This window comes from Lotus japonicus, chromosome 6 (genome assembly GCF_012489685.1).
Source record: "Lotus japonicus ecotype B-129 chromosome 6, LjGifu_v1.2".
Taxonomy (NCBI): domain Eukaryota; kingdom Viridiplantae; phylum Streptophyta; class Magnoliopsida; order Fabales; family Fabaceae; genus Lotus; species Lotus japonicus.
Window position 1 is genome coordinate 6,227,572 of NC_080046.1, and position 12,941 is coordinate 6,240,512.

Below are 12,941 nucleotides of genomic sequence, written 5' to 3' on the forward strand. Positions count from 1 at the left end.
TTTTTTTATTTTTTTTATTCCACGTCAACTTCATTAATCTAGTCAGCGTGTCATTTCATCACTCACCGGAGCTCCGGCGAGGACTGACTTCATACGTTTTTCATTCACGAGGACCTTTTGCACAAATTTTTTCGGTCAGGGACCTACCTCAGACGGCGAAACAAAGACAGAGACTAATATGAGGATTAAGAAAAAAAAAAAAAAAAAAAAAAAAAAAACTACCCCACCGGCCAACCTCTTTCATCATCTTCTTCAGCCGCACACACTGTTGAACCCAGTTTCCCTCCTTCCTTCTTCAGTTCGCCGGCCGCCGCCGTCACGCCGCCACCCGCCACCCGCCACCCGCCCCTGGGCCCTGGTTCGATCTCAAGTCTCATTCTCAGACTCTCAGTCTCTCACCATTAAGAACTCAGCCCCCGGCGCGGCGACTCAGCCCACACGCACCACCCCTGACCTGACCAGTCTCTGTTTCGTGCACCCACTGCACAGCTCTGCCTTGATTTTGCAGGTAAAAGATTTGATTCCATATTTTGGATAGTTGTTGGTTCTGCAATTTTGAATCAATGGAGACTGGAGAGTTGTTGTTGCTGACTCGCTGCTGCAATTTTGAATCAATTATCAATGGAACTATGGATTATGGAATGCAAGTTACAGACTTACAGACATTTATGAGTTAATAGAGTTATGGAACCTTGCTGCAATGGGGCAATGTTTGTTCGTTGCTTTCTGTTTTGGCTTCTAAGTTGAATTCGTTTTTGTCTTTTGGCCAATGTTAGTGGTTCCGCCACTGCTTGTATTGTTCTATCGGTAATGCTTATTCATTGTAGTTTCTATGTTGAAAAACTGGTTGAGTCTTTGTGTTGTCCATACCCAATTATTTATATGGTTTCAGCTGCTGTTTCACCTTGATTGGCTTATGAATGACTCATGATAGTGAATTATAACAACATATTTAATACCAAATAGAAAAGCCTTCAAATGCTTAATTTTTGGTAATTTTGATGGTTAGGTTGATTTATCAAAGATGTCTTCCCAATCTATCCTTTAGTTTTATCACCAACAATATATACTAACTTACCGTACCTAGGATTTTTTTTTTTTTTAAATTTCATATTTGTACCCGGTACCGTACCCATATCTGTGCATCCTAGTTCCTAGATGCTATGTTTCTGAATTAACTCATCTTCTTTATTTCTCTGAAGCAATTGATGCGATTCTGCAGCTGATACGAAGTCAATATGAAAGAAATAGTAACTCTACAAATTGGTGATTTTGCCAACTTCATTGGCTCTCACTTCTGGAACTTTCAGGTTTCAATATTTTTATTCTCAAAGTTTGTCTTTCTGATTATCTTTAACTGAAATAACTCTTTAACTGAAATAAATTTGGAGTGTTTCTTTAATATTGCATCTGTGTTCGATTGTTAGGATGAGTTGCTTGGATTAGCTGGGGACACTCATGGTGATTCAGTTTTCAACAGTCAGGATCTTAACATGGACGTGCTTTATCGTACTGGTGAGACACAGGTGCTGCAATGGGGATAGATGATCTGAATCTGTAGATTAGAAGCATTTGCTGTTCTACTTACATTTCCCTCAAATGTGTGCAGGGCATCCATACTTATACTCCTCGCCTAGTTTCCATAAACTTGAGAGGTATTCAATTTCACTTTATGTATTTTTAAATTATTGAAGAATGAAGAAACATATCAGCGCTGTTCTTGCTTTGTTCATTGGGTCTATTTGTGGTTGTGAAGAATTCATGGTTAGTCTTACATTCAACTGAATTCTGAAAGGGAATACTGACTTTAAAAAAATGTAGTAACGTGGCCTATGTAATTGAAAGGTTCGTTGGTAATTGTTTAGATATTGTGACTCCATTCAACTTGTTTTTTCTTTTGAGGATATAGAAATCAGATGAGCATGTTATATTGATAAGGAAAATTGTAAACAATATGAGACAAGAGGACTCACACTTGACATGGTTATATCTTACTTTGTACATGGAATCTGAGGAAGAGCAAGATATTCATCATAAAACTTGTGAAGCCTGATACAGTGCCAAAAGCAGAAGGAAACTTATTTTGTTGTTGTGAACAATTATGATGCAAACCTTACTACAACTAAGGCCAGGTTTGGTAAGGTATATGGCAGGAGGCCCAATGATTTGTCAAAAGGCCTGTAAAGGAATCCTTGTAGAAGTTAGGACCACTAGGTGAGGTGAGCCACCTGTCACCTGATGGGGACCACTCAATCATCATAGGGAATATATGTTAGTTATGGAGAGAGGAATAGGTAGGCAGAAATTGGACTAGGACTAGGAGAGCAGAGCACTCTCGAATTGCTCTTATTCTACTACTGTATTTTCTTTCTTCTGCTTGTAATTTCCCTAATTCACTGCTTCTGGTTGTTAATCCCAGAGGATTCAGTGTTCTAGTAAATCTCAGTTACTCTTCCTATTGATTTTCTCTGGTACCTAACAAATTATTTACCATGCTTTGTGATCACTACTCACAAGATCAATAATATTTAATAAGGAAAACCTTGAGATTTTTTAATTTTTAGAATACAAATTACTTATTGTATATGTATATATGTCGGTAGTAAATATTAAATTTTTTACATTGTTGATTTTTTGCTGGGGAAAATTCTAGCTGTTCACTTTTGAATTTTGATGTGATCCCACATATTTAAACATTTTATGCAACATTGCTAGCCTTTCTTGCCCCTATGGAGCTGAAGAAAGCACAATATTTTGCCTGTAGAGTGTTTACTTCTTAGATATCAGTTTTATCTCAGTCAAGTCAACATCATTGGAACTTCTTTTTGCTCTGTTTTAATTTTGTCTTCTGTTGATCTCAGGATGATAGCTTGCGTCAGTGAAAACTTATTTTATCATGAGATTAATTGTATAATTTATTATCCATTTTATTTTCCTGGTGTAAACATCATTCCCTCCCATTCCCTTTGTAATTTATTTTTAGGATTTGTTAACCTTTCCAGGATCCCTTGGATCTATGAGTTCATGTGGTACATTGTATAAGGAGGTTGCTCCCACAACATCAGATGTTGTGACCTGGTAAGAGTTTTTACTCTCTGCTTTTACAATGATGGTTCACAGGTTCAATGATAATTAATACTGAAGACTGTAGAGAATAAAAATGGTAGAGGATTGAAGAAGGCGTGTGACATGGACATTGTTAGGAATGATTTTTGCTGTGTCAAATCTTATCTTTGTGTTATTAGCTTTTAGAAAAATGACAGTGGATCCATGATGCTTCTTTTGCGAATAGTAGCAATATTGAGGCATCTTATAAAGCCAGTCTTGAAGAACACTGATATACAAAATACCTGAAAACTGTAATAGATGAGGCAGATGTTTACTACGGAAACACAAAATAAATTCAATATTTAAAAGTGTAAATGAAAATTAACAACGGTATTTTTATACTTGAAAATATTCTGATGATCTGTTTTCCTGTATCTGTATTGTTTGTCATGCCTCAACTTTTAGCCTACTTCATCTGTTATATCTATCATGGTCGCTTGGTTTTAAATTATGTTAAAATGCACTTAATGCCCATGGACCTATGTGTAGGACAGGTAGAGTTTCCACCCAAGCCTCTCAGTCTCACCAAAGAAATTTATTTCTACAAAGACTTAATGAAGAAGAGGAAAATATGAATTTGGCAAATGAGACTAGCAGCACAAACAATGGTTCTCAGAGTGAGTATCAGGATAAGGATATAATTCAATGTCTAGAAAATGGCGTTAAGTTTTGGACTGACTACTCAAAAGTACATTATCACCCCCAAAGTTTACATGAATTAAATGGAATTTGGACGGATGCTGAGGAATTTGACAATTATGGAATCAGAAGGGATTCCTTTGCTTGGGCTTCACAAGGGGAAGAAATTAGTGGCAGGCTTCGTTTTTTTGTTGAAGAGTGTGACAATATACAGGTAACTACTTTTCAATTTATTAATGCTGTAACTGGGTCTGGGGAATAATACTCTCATGTTGTTAGGGTTCTAAATTAGAGTCAGTGGGCCTGGGTTTGGTTTTATCTGTTTGCTTTTGTTATTTGCTTTGGTATTAAGTTAGCTTTTATTATTTGAGGTGGGCCTATGTTGGGCCAGTGACATTTACTTAGTAGGGTTAGTAATAGTATGGTTAGTTAATTAGTTTATTATAAATAAGAGTACTCTTCTTAGGTTAGAGCCTGAATTGAGTGATAGATTTTGTGAAGGGATTTTCCCTTGGAAGGGTTTCAGCCTTGGAAAGAAGGTTCTTCTTGTGAATCCAATGGGATTGTTTTCATATCCCTCTATCTCTTGTTTATTTTTCAGTTTTAATATACAAAACCACCAAAATTATTCCTATTTCCTCTTCCTTTATCTTGTTGTTGGCTGTTAGGATTCTGCAATCCTAACACATGTATCTTTAGCTTTGACCCATGCTGCATCTGGATTTTCTATAAGTTTGCACTTTTAATGTCAATTGTATTCTCAGTTTTCACTTTCTGCAAGGTCCCATTTATGTATAAGAATACGTTGCTTATGCCTTGAACATAGGTAAAGCTTATATATAATGACACAAATTACTCATTTCAAAATATATTCTTTCATGATGAACTCAATGTGTCATAAACCCAGGAGCAGGACCTGTTACCGAAGCACAACATTCATGACTATGTAAAACCTATGCTGACCTAACATTATGGTCTCTCAATTCACTGGCCTACTTTTTATCTAGATATCCAAAGCATTAATGGATACCCTTCTTTTCTTGCTCAGCTTATAATTTTTTCTGTATCATTGGTATGATAAATAAACATGTAGCCTTTTGATGTTGTCCGTAGCCTTAGTCCATCAGGTTCTGAAAGTAAATTCAAATTGGTTTAACAATCTTTAAATTTTTCAGGGATTTCAATTTGTTGTTGATGACTCTGGTGGTTTCTCTGCTGTGGCTGCTGAATTTTTAGAGAATATTGCAGATGAATACCCAAATACTCCTGTCTTGCTGTATGCAGTCCAAGGCTCTAGTTCACATAAAATTTTGAGCAGGAAGCGTACAATCTCAGCGGAGCTTCATGATGCTGTATCGTTTTCAAGACTATCATCCTTCTGTAAACTTATTGTACCTGTTGGTCTGCCCACCTTAAGCAAAAGTAATAATCTTCTGGTGTAGATTTTTTTGTTTGACAAGTCAATACTCCATATCCTTCCTTGGTAGTAGGCAGAAAATATGATGTTTAACATACTGATACTTTACTAATCTAAATGGTCAGAAGTCATTGATGACCTTGAATTGTTTTGTACTTTATTCTAATTCTATTATTATACAATTTCTCACACTGATGTCAAATGTATTGGTGTTGGCTTGGTGATGCCTAAATTATAGATTCCAATACTCTTGTGATTCAATTATACTGATCCTACTTTTGCTGTCTTGATTCTGGTCTAAAGTTTCTTTCTTTCTTTTACTTATTCAATAGGTAAAGCTTCTAAGTTCCTCCACATTGATGATGAGCAGCATTTCCATTCAAGTGCAGTTTATGCTGCAGCCCTACACTCCATTAGTCTTCCTTTCCGAATGGTACCAGTAGGGCCTGCTACAGATGCATATTCGGTTTCTGGAGCTGTGGATTTTCATGAAGTCATACAAATGTTATCAGGGCACGGAAGGCAGAATATGGTGTCAGTTCTTGATGTTGCTATGCCCCTACCTGCTTTAACGGGTACAAATGAATAATTTGAGTTGCTCTTGATAATAACTGTATTTATCGGTCTTATTTTTTAAATGCAGGGGAACAGAATGAATCGTCTTTGATAGGGAATTTGCATCCATTGACCCCACAGACAGCAGAGGATGTTGAGGACATGCAGGCAATTGAGCACATAGCAGTCCATGGAGCTTTTGCATCAGGTATACACTGTAGAGAATAACTGATTTTTTCCCTTTGCGCCACAGTTTTCTGAAATTACGTAAACAGTGTTCGTGTTCTCCTCTGCAATGTTTGTGGCTCATATCTAATATCTAATAATCATATAGTAAACAGTTGGTTCTCTAGATCTCAACTTTACCATTCCAAGTGAGTCTCACTATAAAAACAACAGATTTCAGTTCATCAGAGGTCACGAAAATGTGTCTTTGGCTGAAAGCAAAAATTAAATTTAGAAAAAGATAGATAAAACATATTTCGAGGAATTGGAGAGGCCGAGAGGGGGCAAATATGTTAATAGAGGTCTGAACTGAAGACGAACCAAACTCTATCATAAAATGGCTAATAATACCAATGTTTCCCATCTATCTTTTCAGTTTGAATGAACTAAGGGATGAATTACTTCATTTTTTTTCTTCTGTAATATAGCATTAGGTGGTATTTGGTCCTTGGTGTTTTCTTTATTTTGAATCCACTGGTGGTATCCAAGACAACATAGTTTGTTTTTCTATCCTCTTGCTTCCCGTAAGTTCAGTTCTATTCATGATCATTTTTTACTCAACTCTTCACTGTTTTTGGTTCATTAGAAGGTCGCCGTGCTTCAGTCTGTGAGGTAAAGGATACAGTAGATGCTGCTTATCAACGTGCCAATACAAGACCAATGTTCTGCCATCTATCAGTTGCTCCTTGTCCCCTGCCAATTCCCCTGCCTTTTCCATCAATCTTCCGGAACCAAGTTGGCCAGCATGGCGAATTCATGGCTGGTCAAATGTCTAGTACTTCATCAAAAGGATCCCTTGACGTCCATTCCATTCCCATGGCTGCCAGATTACGTTCAACCAGTGCTGTCTTACCACTTCTTGAGAGCAAATTGCGAAACCTGAATCGATTTGGTATTGCACGAGGAGCAGCTGGGGCAGAGTTGCTTAGAAGTTGGGGTTTTGGAAAGGAAGAAGCGGAGGAAATGGGAGAGATATTATCTAAAATGGTTGCGGCTTTGAGTCCTCCTCAGTTCTCTTCCGATTCAGATTAGACTGATAGAAATCTGAATGAAGAGGTGGGCTTAGTGGTAAATGCTTCAGTGGGCCAAGAAGAGAACAGGCCCAAGGTTTGGCAAGTCTATAGGAGGAAACGGGGCAAGGCTGCTGAGGTGGCATTGGCTCAACAGAATTAGGTGTTAGTATAAAGTAACCAAGGAAAAGGGAATAAGATTATTCTGGATTGATAATTCTGTTATAGAGAGAGAGTAGCATCTCCCTCGGAGAGAACGCTCTAGAGCTTCTCTGGGTTGTTAGAGTTTTTCTAACAGCACACCTTATCACAATATCTTCTGTAATTGTCCACTTCAATCAATACAATTGCATTTCTATTCCTTCATTTCATCTTCATTACTTGTTAGCTTCCAAATATCCATCAAATTGGTCCGACCTGCCGGATCAACACCGTGGAAGGAGTCTCAACAAGCTGGTAGATGCCACCGAAAATGACCGATCGAATGGAAGCTCTGGAAAACCAGATGGGAAGCGTTACGACGGCGCTGCAAGAGCTCGCTCTCCAACTGCAGCAGCAGAGCTTGACTCTCACTGAACTGAGCAAGCAAATGGGTCGAAAGGAAACGGGTCACGAAGGAGATACCCCGATAGCGGATTCACACCCCGGTGAGTCTCGCTTGGCCGGAAAGAAGGTGAAGTTGCCGGTGTTCGAAGGAGAGGATCCTGTGGCTTGGATCACGAGAGCGGAGATCTACTTCGACGTGCAGAATACGCCGGATGAGATGCGGGTGAAGTTAACGCGATTAAGTATGGAAGGATCGACGATCCATTGGTTCAATCTGTTGATGGAGACTGAGGATAATCTATCCTGGGAGAAGCTGAAACGTGCGTTGATTGCACGCTACGGAGGAAGAAGATTGGAGAACCCTTTCGAAGAGCTATCGACATTACGACAGAAAGGAAGTGTAGACGAATTCGTCGAATCCTTTGAGTTGTTGTCATCGCAGGTAGGGAGGCTACCGGAGGACCAATACCTAGGATACTTCATGAGTGGGCTGAAGCCTGCGATCAGACGCCGAGTGCGCACACTTAATCCAGGAACTCGAATGGAGATGATGCGAATCGCGAAAGACGTGGAAGAGGAACTAAAGGAAGAAGACGAAGACGATGGCAAGAAAATGGTAAAGAGGAGCGGGTTCGATCGCTCGGGTCAAAGCAATTGGGCCGGGTCATCCGCCAATCGGGTTGGGCTTTTTAGTAGGGATGTGACCCGGTTCTCTAAACCAGGCGGGTCAATTCCAAGTCGCTCCATGAGTTCAGTAGGATCGACGACGAATTCAGCCGCGTCTCTGGGTTCCTCAACTCGAAAAGGAGAAAATGATCTCCGTACAGGATCATCGGAGAAGTGGAAAGGGGTCCGCAGCTTCCAGGTGGATGAAATCGCTGAGCGGAGAGCCAAGGGCTTGTGCTTCAAGTGTGGGGGAAAGTATCATCCTACCCTGCACAAGTGCCCCGAGAGATCCCTGCGTGTTCTAATCCTTGGAGACGGGGAAACCGTTGATGAAGAAGGTGAGATTGTGATGTTGGAGGGAGAACCGGAAGTGAGTGAAGAGGACGAGGCAGTGGTTGAGTACAAATTAATGGGGGTTCTGGGTCGTATGGAGGAGCATCATACGATGAAGATTGAAGGGCAGGTTGACAATGTGAACTTACTGGTGCTTATTGACAGTGGAGCTAGCCACAACTTCATCTCCCCAGCAGTCACCAATGCTCTGGGTTTGATTATCACCCCTATAGCTTCCCGACACATCAGGTTAGGGGATGAACACAGGGTGGTTACACAGGGAGTGTGTAAGGGAATTAAGGCCAGGCTGGGGAAGATTGAGGTGGTGATTGATGCCTTGGTGTTGGAACTAGGAGGTTTGGACATGGTATTGGGGGTGTCCTGGCTGAGCACACTTGGAAAAGTGGTAATGGACTGGAAACTACTCACTATGCAATTTGTCCATGGAAATCAGGTAGTCAAGTTGCAAGGGCTAGGAGGAAAAGGGAGTAATCACAGTTTTCTACACTCATTCCTCATGGACAAGCAGTACAGAGGTGGTATGGAGTGGTGGTGGTCTCATCTGAATTCCGCAGAAGTGACCAATACTGAGGTAGAAACACCAAGAGAGCTTATGGAGACACTGGAAGAGTTTCAAGAGGTATTTAGGAGCAAGATTCAACTGCCACCAGAGAGGTCTAAGGTGCATCAGATAAAGCTTTTCCCTGAGCAGGAGACCATCAATGTGAGGCCTTATAGGTATCCTCACCATCAAAAAGAAGAGATTGAGAGGCAAGTGGCAGAGTTAATGGAGGCAGGAATCATCAGACCTAGCATGAGTGCTTATTCAAGTCCTGTGATCTTGGTAAAGAAGAAAGACAAGAGCTGGAGGATGTGTGTTGACTACAGAGCTTTAAATAAGGCCACCATTCCAGATAAGTATCCAATTCCGATAGTTGATGAGCTGCTGGATGAATTAAATGGAGCTTCAATTTTCTCTAAAATAGACCTGAAATCTGGCTATCATCAAATCAGGGTGCATGAGGATGACATAGAAAAAACTGCATTTAGAACCCATAATGGACATTATGAATACTTAGTGATGCCATTTGGGCTGATGAATGCTCCAGCTACATTTCAAGCAGTAATGAATGATATTTTCAGACCTTACTTACGGAAATTCGTGTTGGTCTTTTTTGATGATATACTAATCTATAGTAAAGACTTACCTGAACACCTCACTCATTTGAAGTTGGTACTATCTGTCTTGTTAGCTAATTGTTTTGTGGCTAATCAGACCAAATGCAAATTTGGATGTGCTTCAATTGATTATTTGGGTCATATCATCTCGGGAACTGGCGTGGCAGTAGATCCAGAGAAAGTAAAATGCATTATGGATTGGCCTGTGCCCAAGAATGTTAAGGGAGTGAGGGGATTCTTGGGGCTGACCGGATACTACAGGAAATTCATCAAAGATTATGGGAAAATGGCTAATCCTCTCACTGAGTTGACTAAGAAGGACAGTTTTTCTTGGGGACCAGAGGCAGATAGGGCTTTTCTTCAATTAAAGAGGGTAATGACATCTCCTCCTGTCTTGATACTACCCAATTTCACTCTTCCCTTTGAAGTAGAGTGTGATGCTGCAGGGAGAGGGATTGGAGCTGTCTTAATGCAACAAAGACAACCTATAGCTTTCTTTAGTAAAGCTTTATCAGCTGGAAACTTGGCTAAGTCAGTGTATGAAAAAGAATTAATGGCCTTGGTTTTAAGCATTCAACATTGGAGGCACTACCTATTGGGGAAAGAGTTCATAGTCTATACTGATCACAAAAGCCTTAAGCATTTCCTGCAGCAGAAAGTTTCTTCACCAGACCAACAGTGTTGGTTAGCAAAATTACTGGGTTACCAATTTCAAGTCAAATACAAACCCGACTTGGAAAATAAGGCTGCTGATGCCTTGTCCAGGCGCTATGATGAGGTGGAGCTGCATTCTCTGATCTCATTTCCTCTCTGGAATGACCGAAAGAGACTCTTGGAGGAGATTACCCAAGATCCCTACATCCAGGACTTGCAATCTGCAGTACAGAAAGATCCTGCAACCAAACCTGGATTTGCAGTACAACATGGAGTTTTACTATATCATGGAAGGCTAGTCTTATCTCCTACCTCTCCTTCCATCCCATGGCTACTTGAGGAGTTTCATGGCTCACCTTCTGGGGGTCACTCTGGCTTCCTGAGGACCTATAGACGCTTGGCAACAACATTGTATTAGGTAGGAATGCAAAAGAGGGTCAGAGACTATGTCAGAGCTTGTGATGTTTGTCAAAGACACAAATACAGCGCCTTAAGCCCTGGAGGCTTGTTACAACCTCTTCCAATCCCTAATGCTGTGTGGGAAGACTTGTCTCTTGACTTCATTACAGGTCTACCCAAATCCAAGGGCTTTGAAGCAGTACTGGTGGTTGTGGACAGGCTGTCAAAATACAGTCATTTTATTCTGCTCAAGCATCCCTATACAGCCAAGTCTATTGCAGAAGTGTTTGTAAGAGAGGTGGTGCGCCTCCATGGGATTCCTAATTCAGTCATAAGTGATAGGGATCCTATTTTTGTTAGCCATTTCTGGTCTGAACTCTTTAAGCTGCAGGGGACCAAACTGAAAATGAGCTCGGCTTACCATCCGGAACTGATGGACAAACAGAGGTCATAAACAGGTGTTTGGAAAGCTACCTGAGGTGTTTTGCTTCTGATCATCCCAAGTCTTGGTCACATTGGATTTCCTGGGCAGAATTTTGGTACAATACTACTTTTCATAGCTCAATTGGACAGACACCCTTTGAGGTAGTCTATGGAAGACAAGCACCCCCTATTGTCAAGTTCTTATCCAATGAGACTAAGGTAGCCGCTGTGGCCCTAGAGCTAAATGAAAGAGATGAAGCCCTGCGACAGCTAAGGGGTCATTTACAGAAGGCTCAAGAACAAATGGCTATTTATGCAAATAAGAAGCGGAGGGATTTGTCCTTTGCAGTAGGAGAGTGGGTATTTCTCAAACTGAGACCCCACAGGCAGCATTCTGTGGTGAAGAGGATCAATCAGAAGCTTGCTGCCAGGTTTTATGGACCTTTTCAGATAGAGGCCAAGGTAGGAGCAGTTGCTTATAGGCTGAAGTTGCCTGCAGAGTCCAAAATCCACCCAGTTTTTCACATTTCTCTGTTAAAGAAGGCTGTGGGAAACTATCAAGTGCAGGGTCAGTTGCCAGCGGATTTGGGGGTTGATGACACCACTGATATTTACCCTGAAGTCATAGTGGGCACTAGGACTGTCAGGCTCGGGGACAGTGAAGTGCATCAGAGCTTAGTCAAGTGGAAGCATAAGTCAATGGAGGAAGTCACCTGGGAAGACAATGTCGTTCTAGCTGGTCAGTTTCCTGAATTCTGCCTTGAGGACAAGGTTGTTCCAATGGAGGGAGGAATTGATAGAAATCTGAATGAAGAGGTGGGCTTAGTGGTAAATGCTTCAGTGGGCCAAGAAGAGAACAGGCCCAAGGTTTGGCAAGTCTATAGGAGGAAACGGGGCAAGGCTGCTGAGGTGGCATTGGCTCAACAGAATTAGGTGTTAGTATAAAGTAACCAAGGAAAAGGGAATAAGATTATTCTGGATTGATAATTCTGTTATAGAGAGAGAGTAGCATCTCCCTCGGAGAGAACGCTCTAGAGCTTCTCTGGGTTGTTAGAGTTTTTCTAACAGCACACCTTATCACAATATCTTCTGTAATTGTCCACTTCAATCAATACAATTGCATTTCTATTCCTTCATTTCATCTTCATTACTTGTTAGCTTCCAAATATCCATCATAGACTGCATACATTGTTCTTGATTCCAAAAAGAAAGAAGTGGGGGGACAATTCTAAACTTGCTGATTGTAACAAATATTTTTTGAAAGGTGATTGAGTTTTTAATTTGACGTATCAGGTTTTAGATCCCGATAATTTATTTTTTACAAACTTCTTATACCAGATTTTTTGAAAACCCGGTAACGTGCTTTAAACATACCAGTTTCTAAAAAACATGCCAGTTTTAAAATTTGGGTAAATGAGGCTATGTTAGGGGGTGAGGGGTGAAATATGAAAGAGGATTTAGGTAATTTTGGTATTTTAAAAAGAAGGTAATGGTGGGTTCGAAATGGGTGGCGGGCTGAGAAATTTCAATTTCTGTAATATTATGGTTTGTTTGATTATGATCTTATGTGAGTTGACGCATGAACCTACAAGTTATGTTTTTCTTTTTGTTCGACCAAAGGTCAGACTACTTTAGACTTTAGAGCCAATTAGATCATGTTTGGAACATATGTAATATTAGGAGGGAAGGAGCTATAGAGAAGAAGACCACACAAAATTTATACTTTAATTTTGGAATTTAATGGATATACACTGCAAGTGTAAAATAGTTTTACACTGACATCCAAT

General features: G+C 40.4%; 2 protein-coding genes across 3 annotated transcripts; both read left to right on the top strand.

Annotated features, from left to right (window-relative positions):
• Positions 1-229: 229 nt before the first annotated feature.
• On the top strand, positions 230-7,325 carry LOC130722641 (uncharacterized). Of its 2 annotated transcripts, XM_057573445.1 has the most exons (10): positions 230-508; positions 1,203-1,310; positions 1,428-1,526; positions 1,610-1,655; positions 3,003-3,078; positions 3,598-3,961; positions 4,923-5,169; positions 5,497-5,739; positions 5,808-5,927; positions 6,531-7,325. In XM_057573445.1, exons 2-10 carry the CDS (start codon positions 1,239-1,241, stop codon positions 6,974-6,976), a joined length of 1,713 nt encoding a protein of 570 aa, XP_057429428.1. In that variant the 5' UTR covers positions 230-508; positions 1,203-1,238; the 3' UTR covers positions 6,977-7,325. The 2 variants fall into 2 exon arrangements, with proteins under 2 accessions (XP_057429428.1, XP_057429429.1); XM_057573446.1 differs by lacking the exon at positions 230-508 and having other exon boundaries at positions 1,204-1,310; positions 1,428-1,515.
• An 89-nt stretch (positions 7,326-7,414) lies between these two features.
• Positions 7,415-12,295, top strand: LOC130722640 (uncharacterized). Its single transcript, XM_057573444.1, has one exon. It carries the CDS (start codon positions 7,415-7,417, stop codon positions 10,748-10,750), a length of 3,336 nt encoding a protein of 1,111 aa, XP_057429427.1. The 3' UTR covers positions 10,751-12,295.
• The last annotated feature ends 646 nt before the right edge of the window (positions 12,296-12,941 follow it).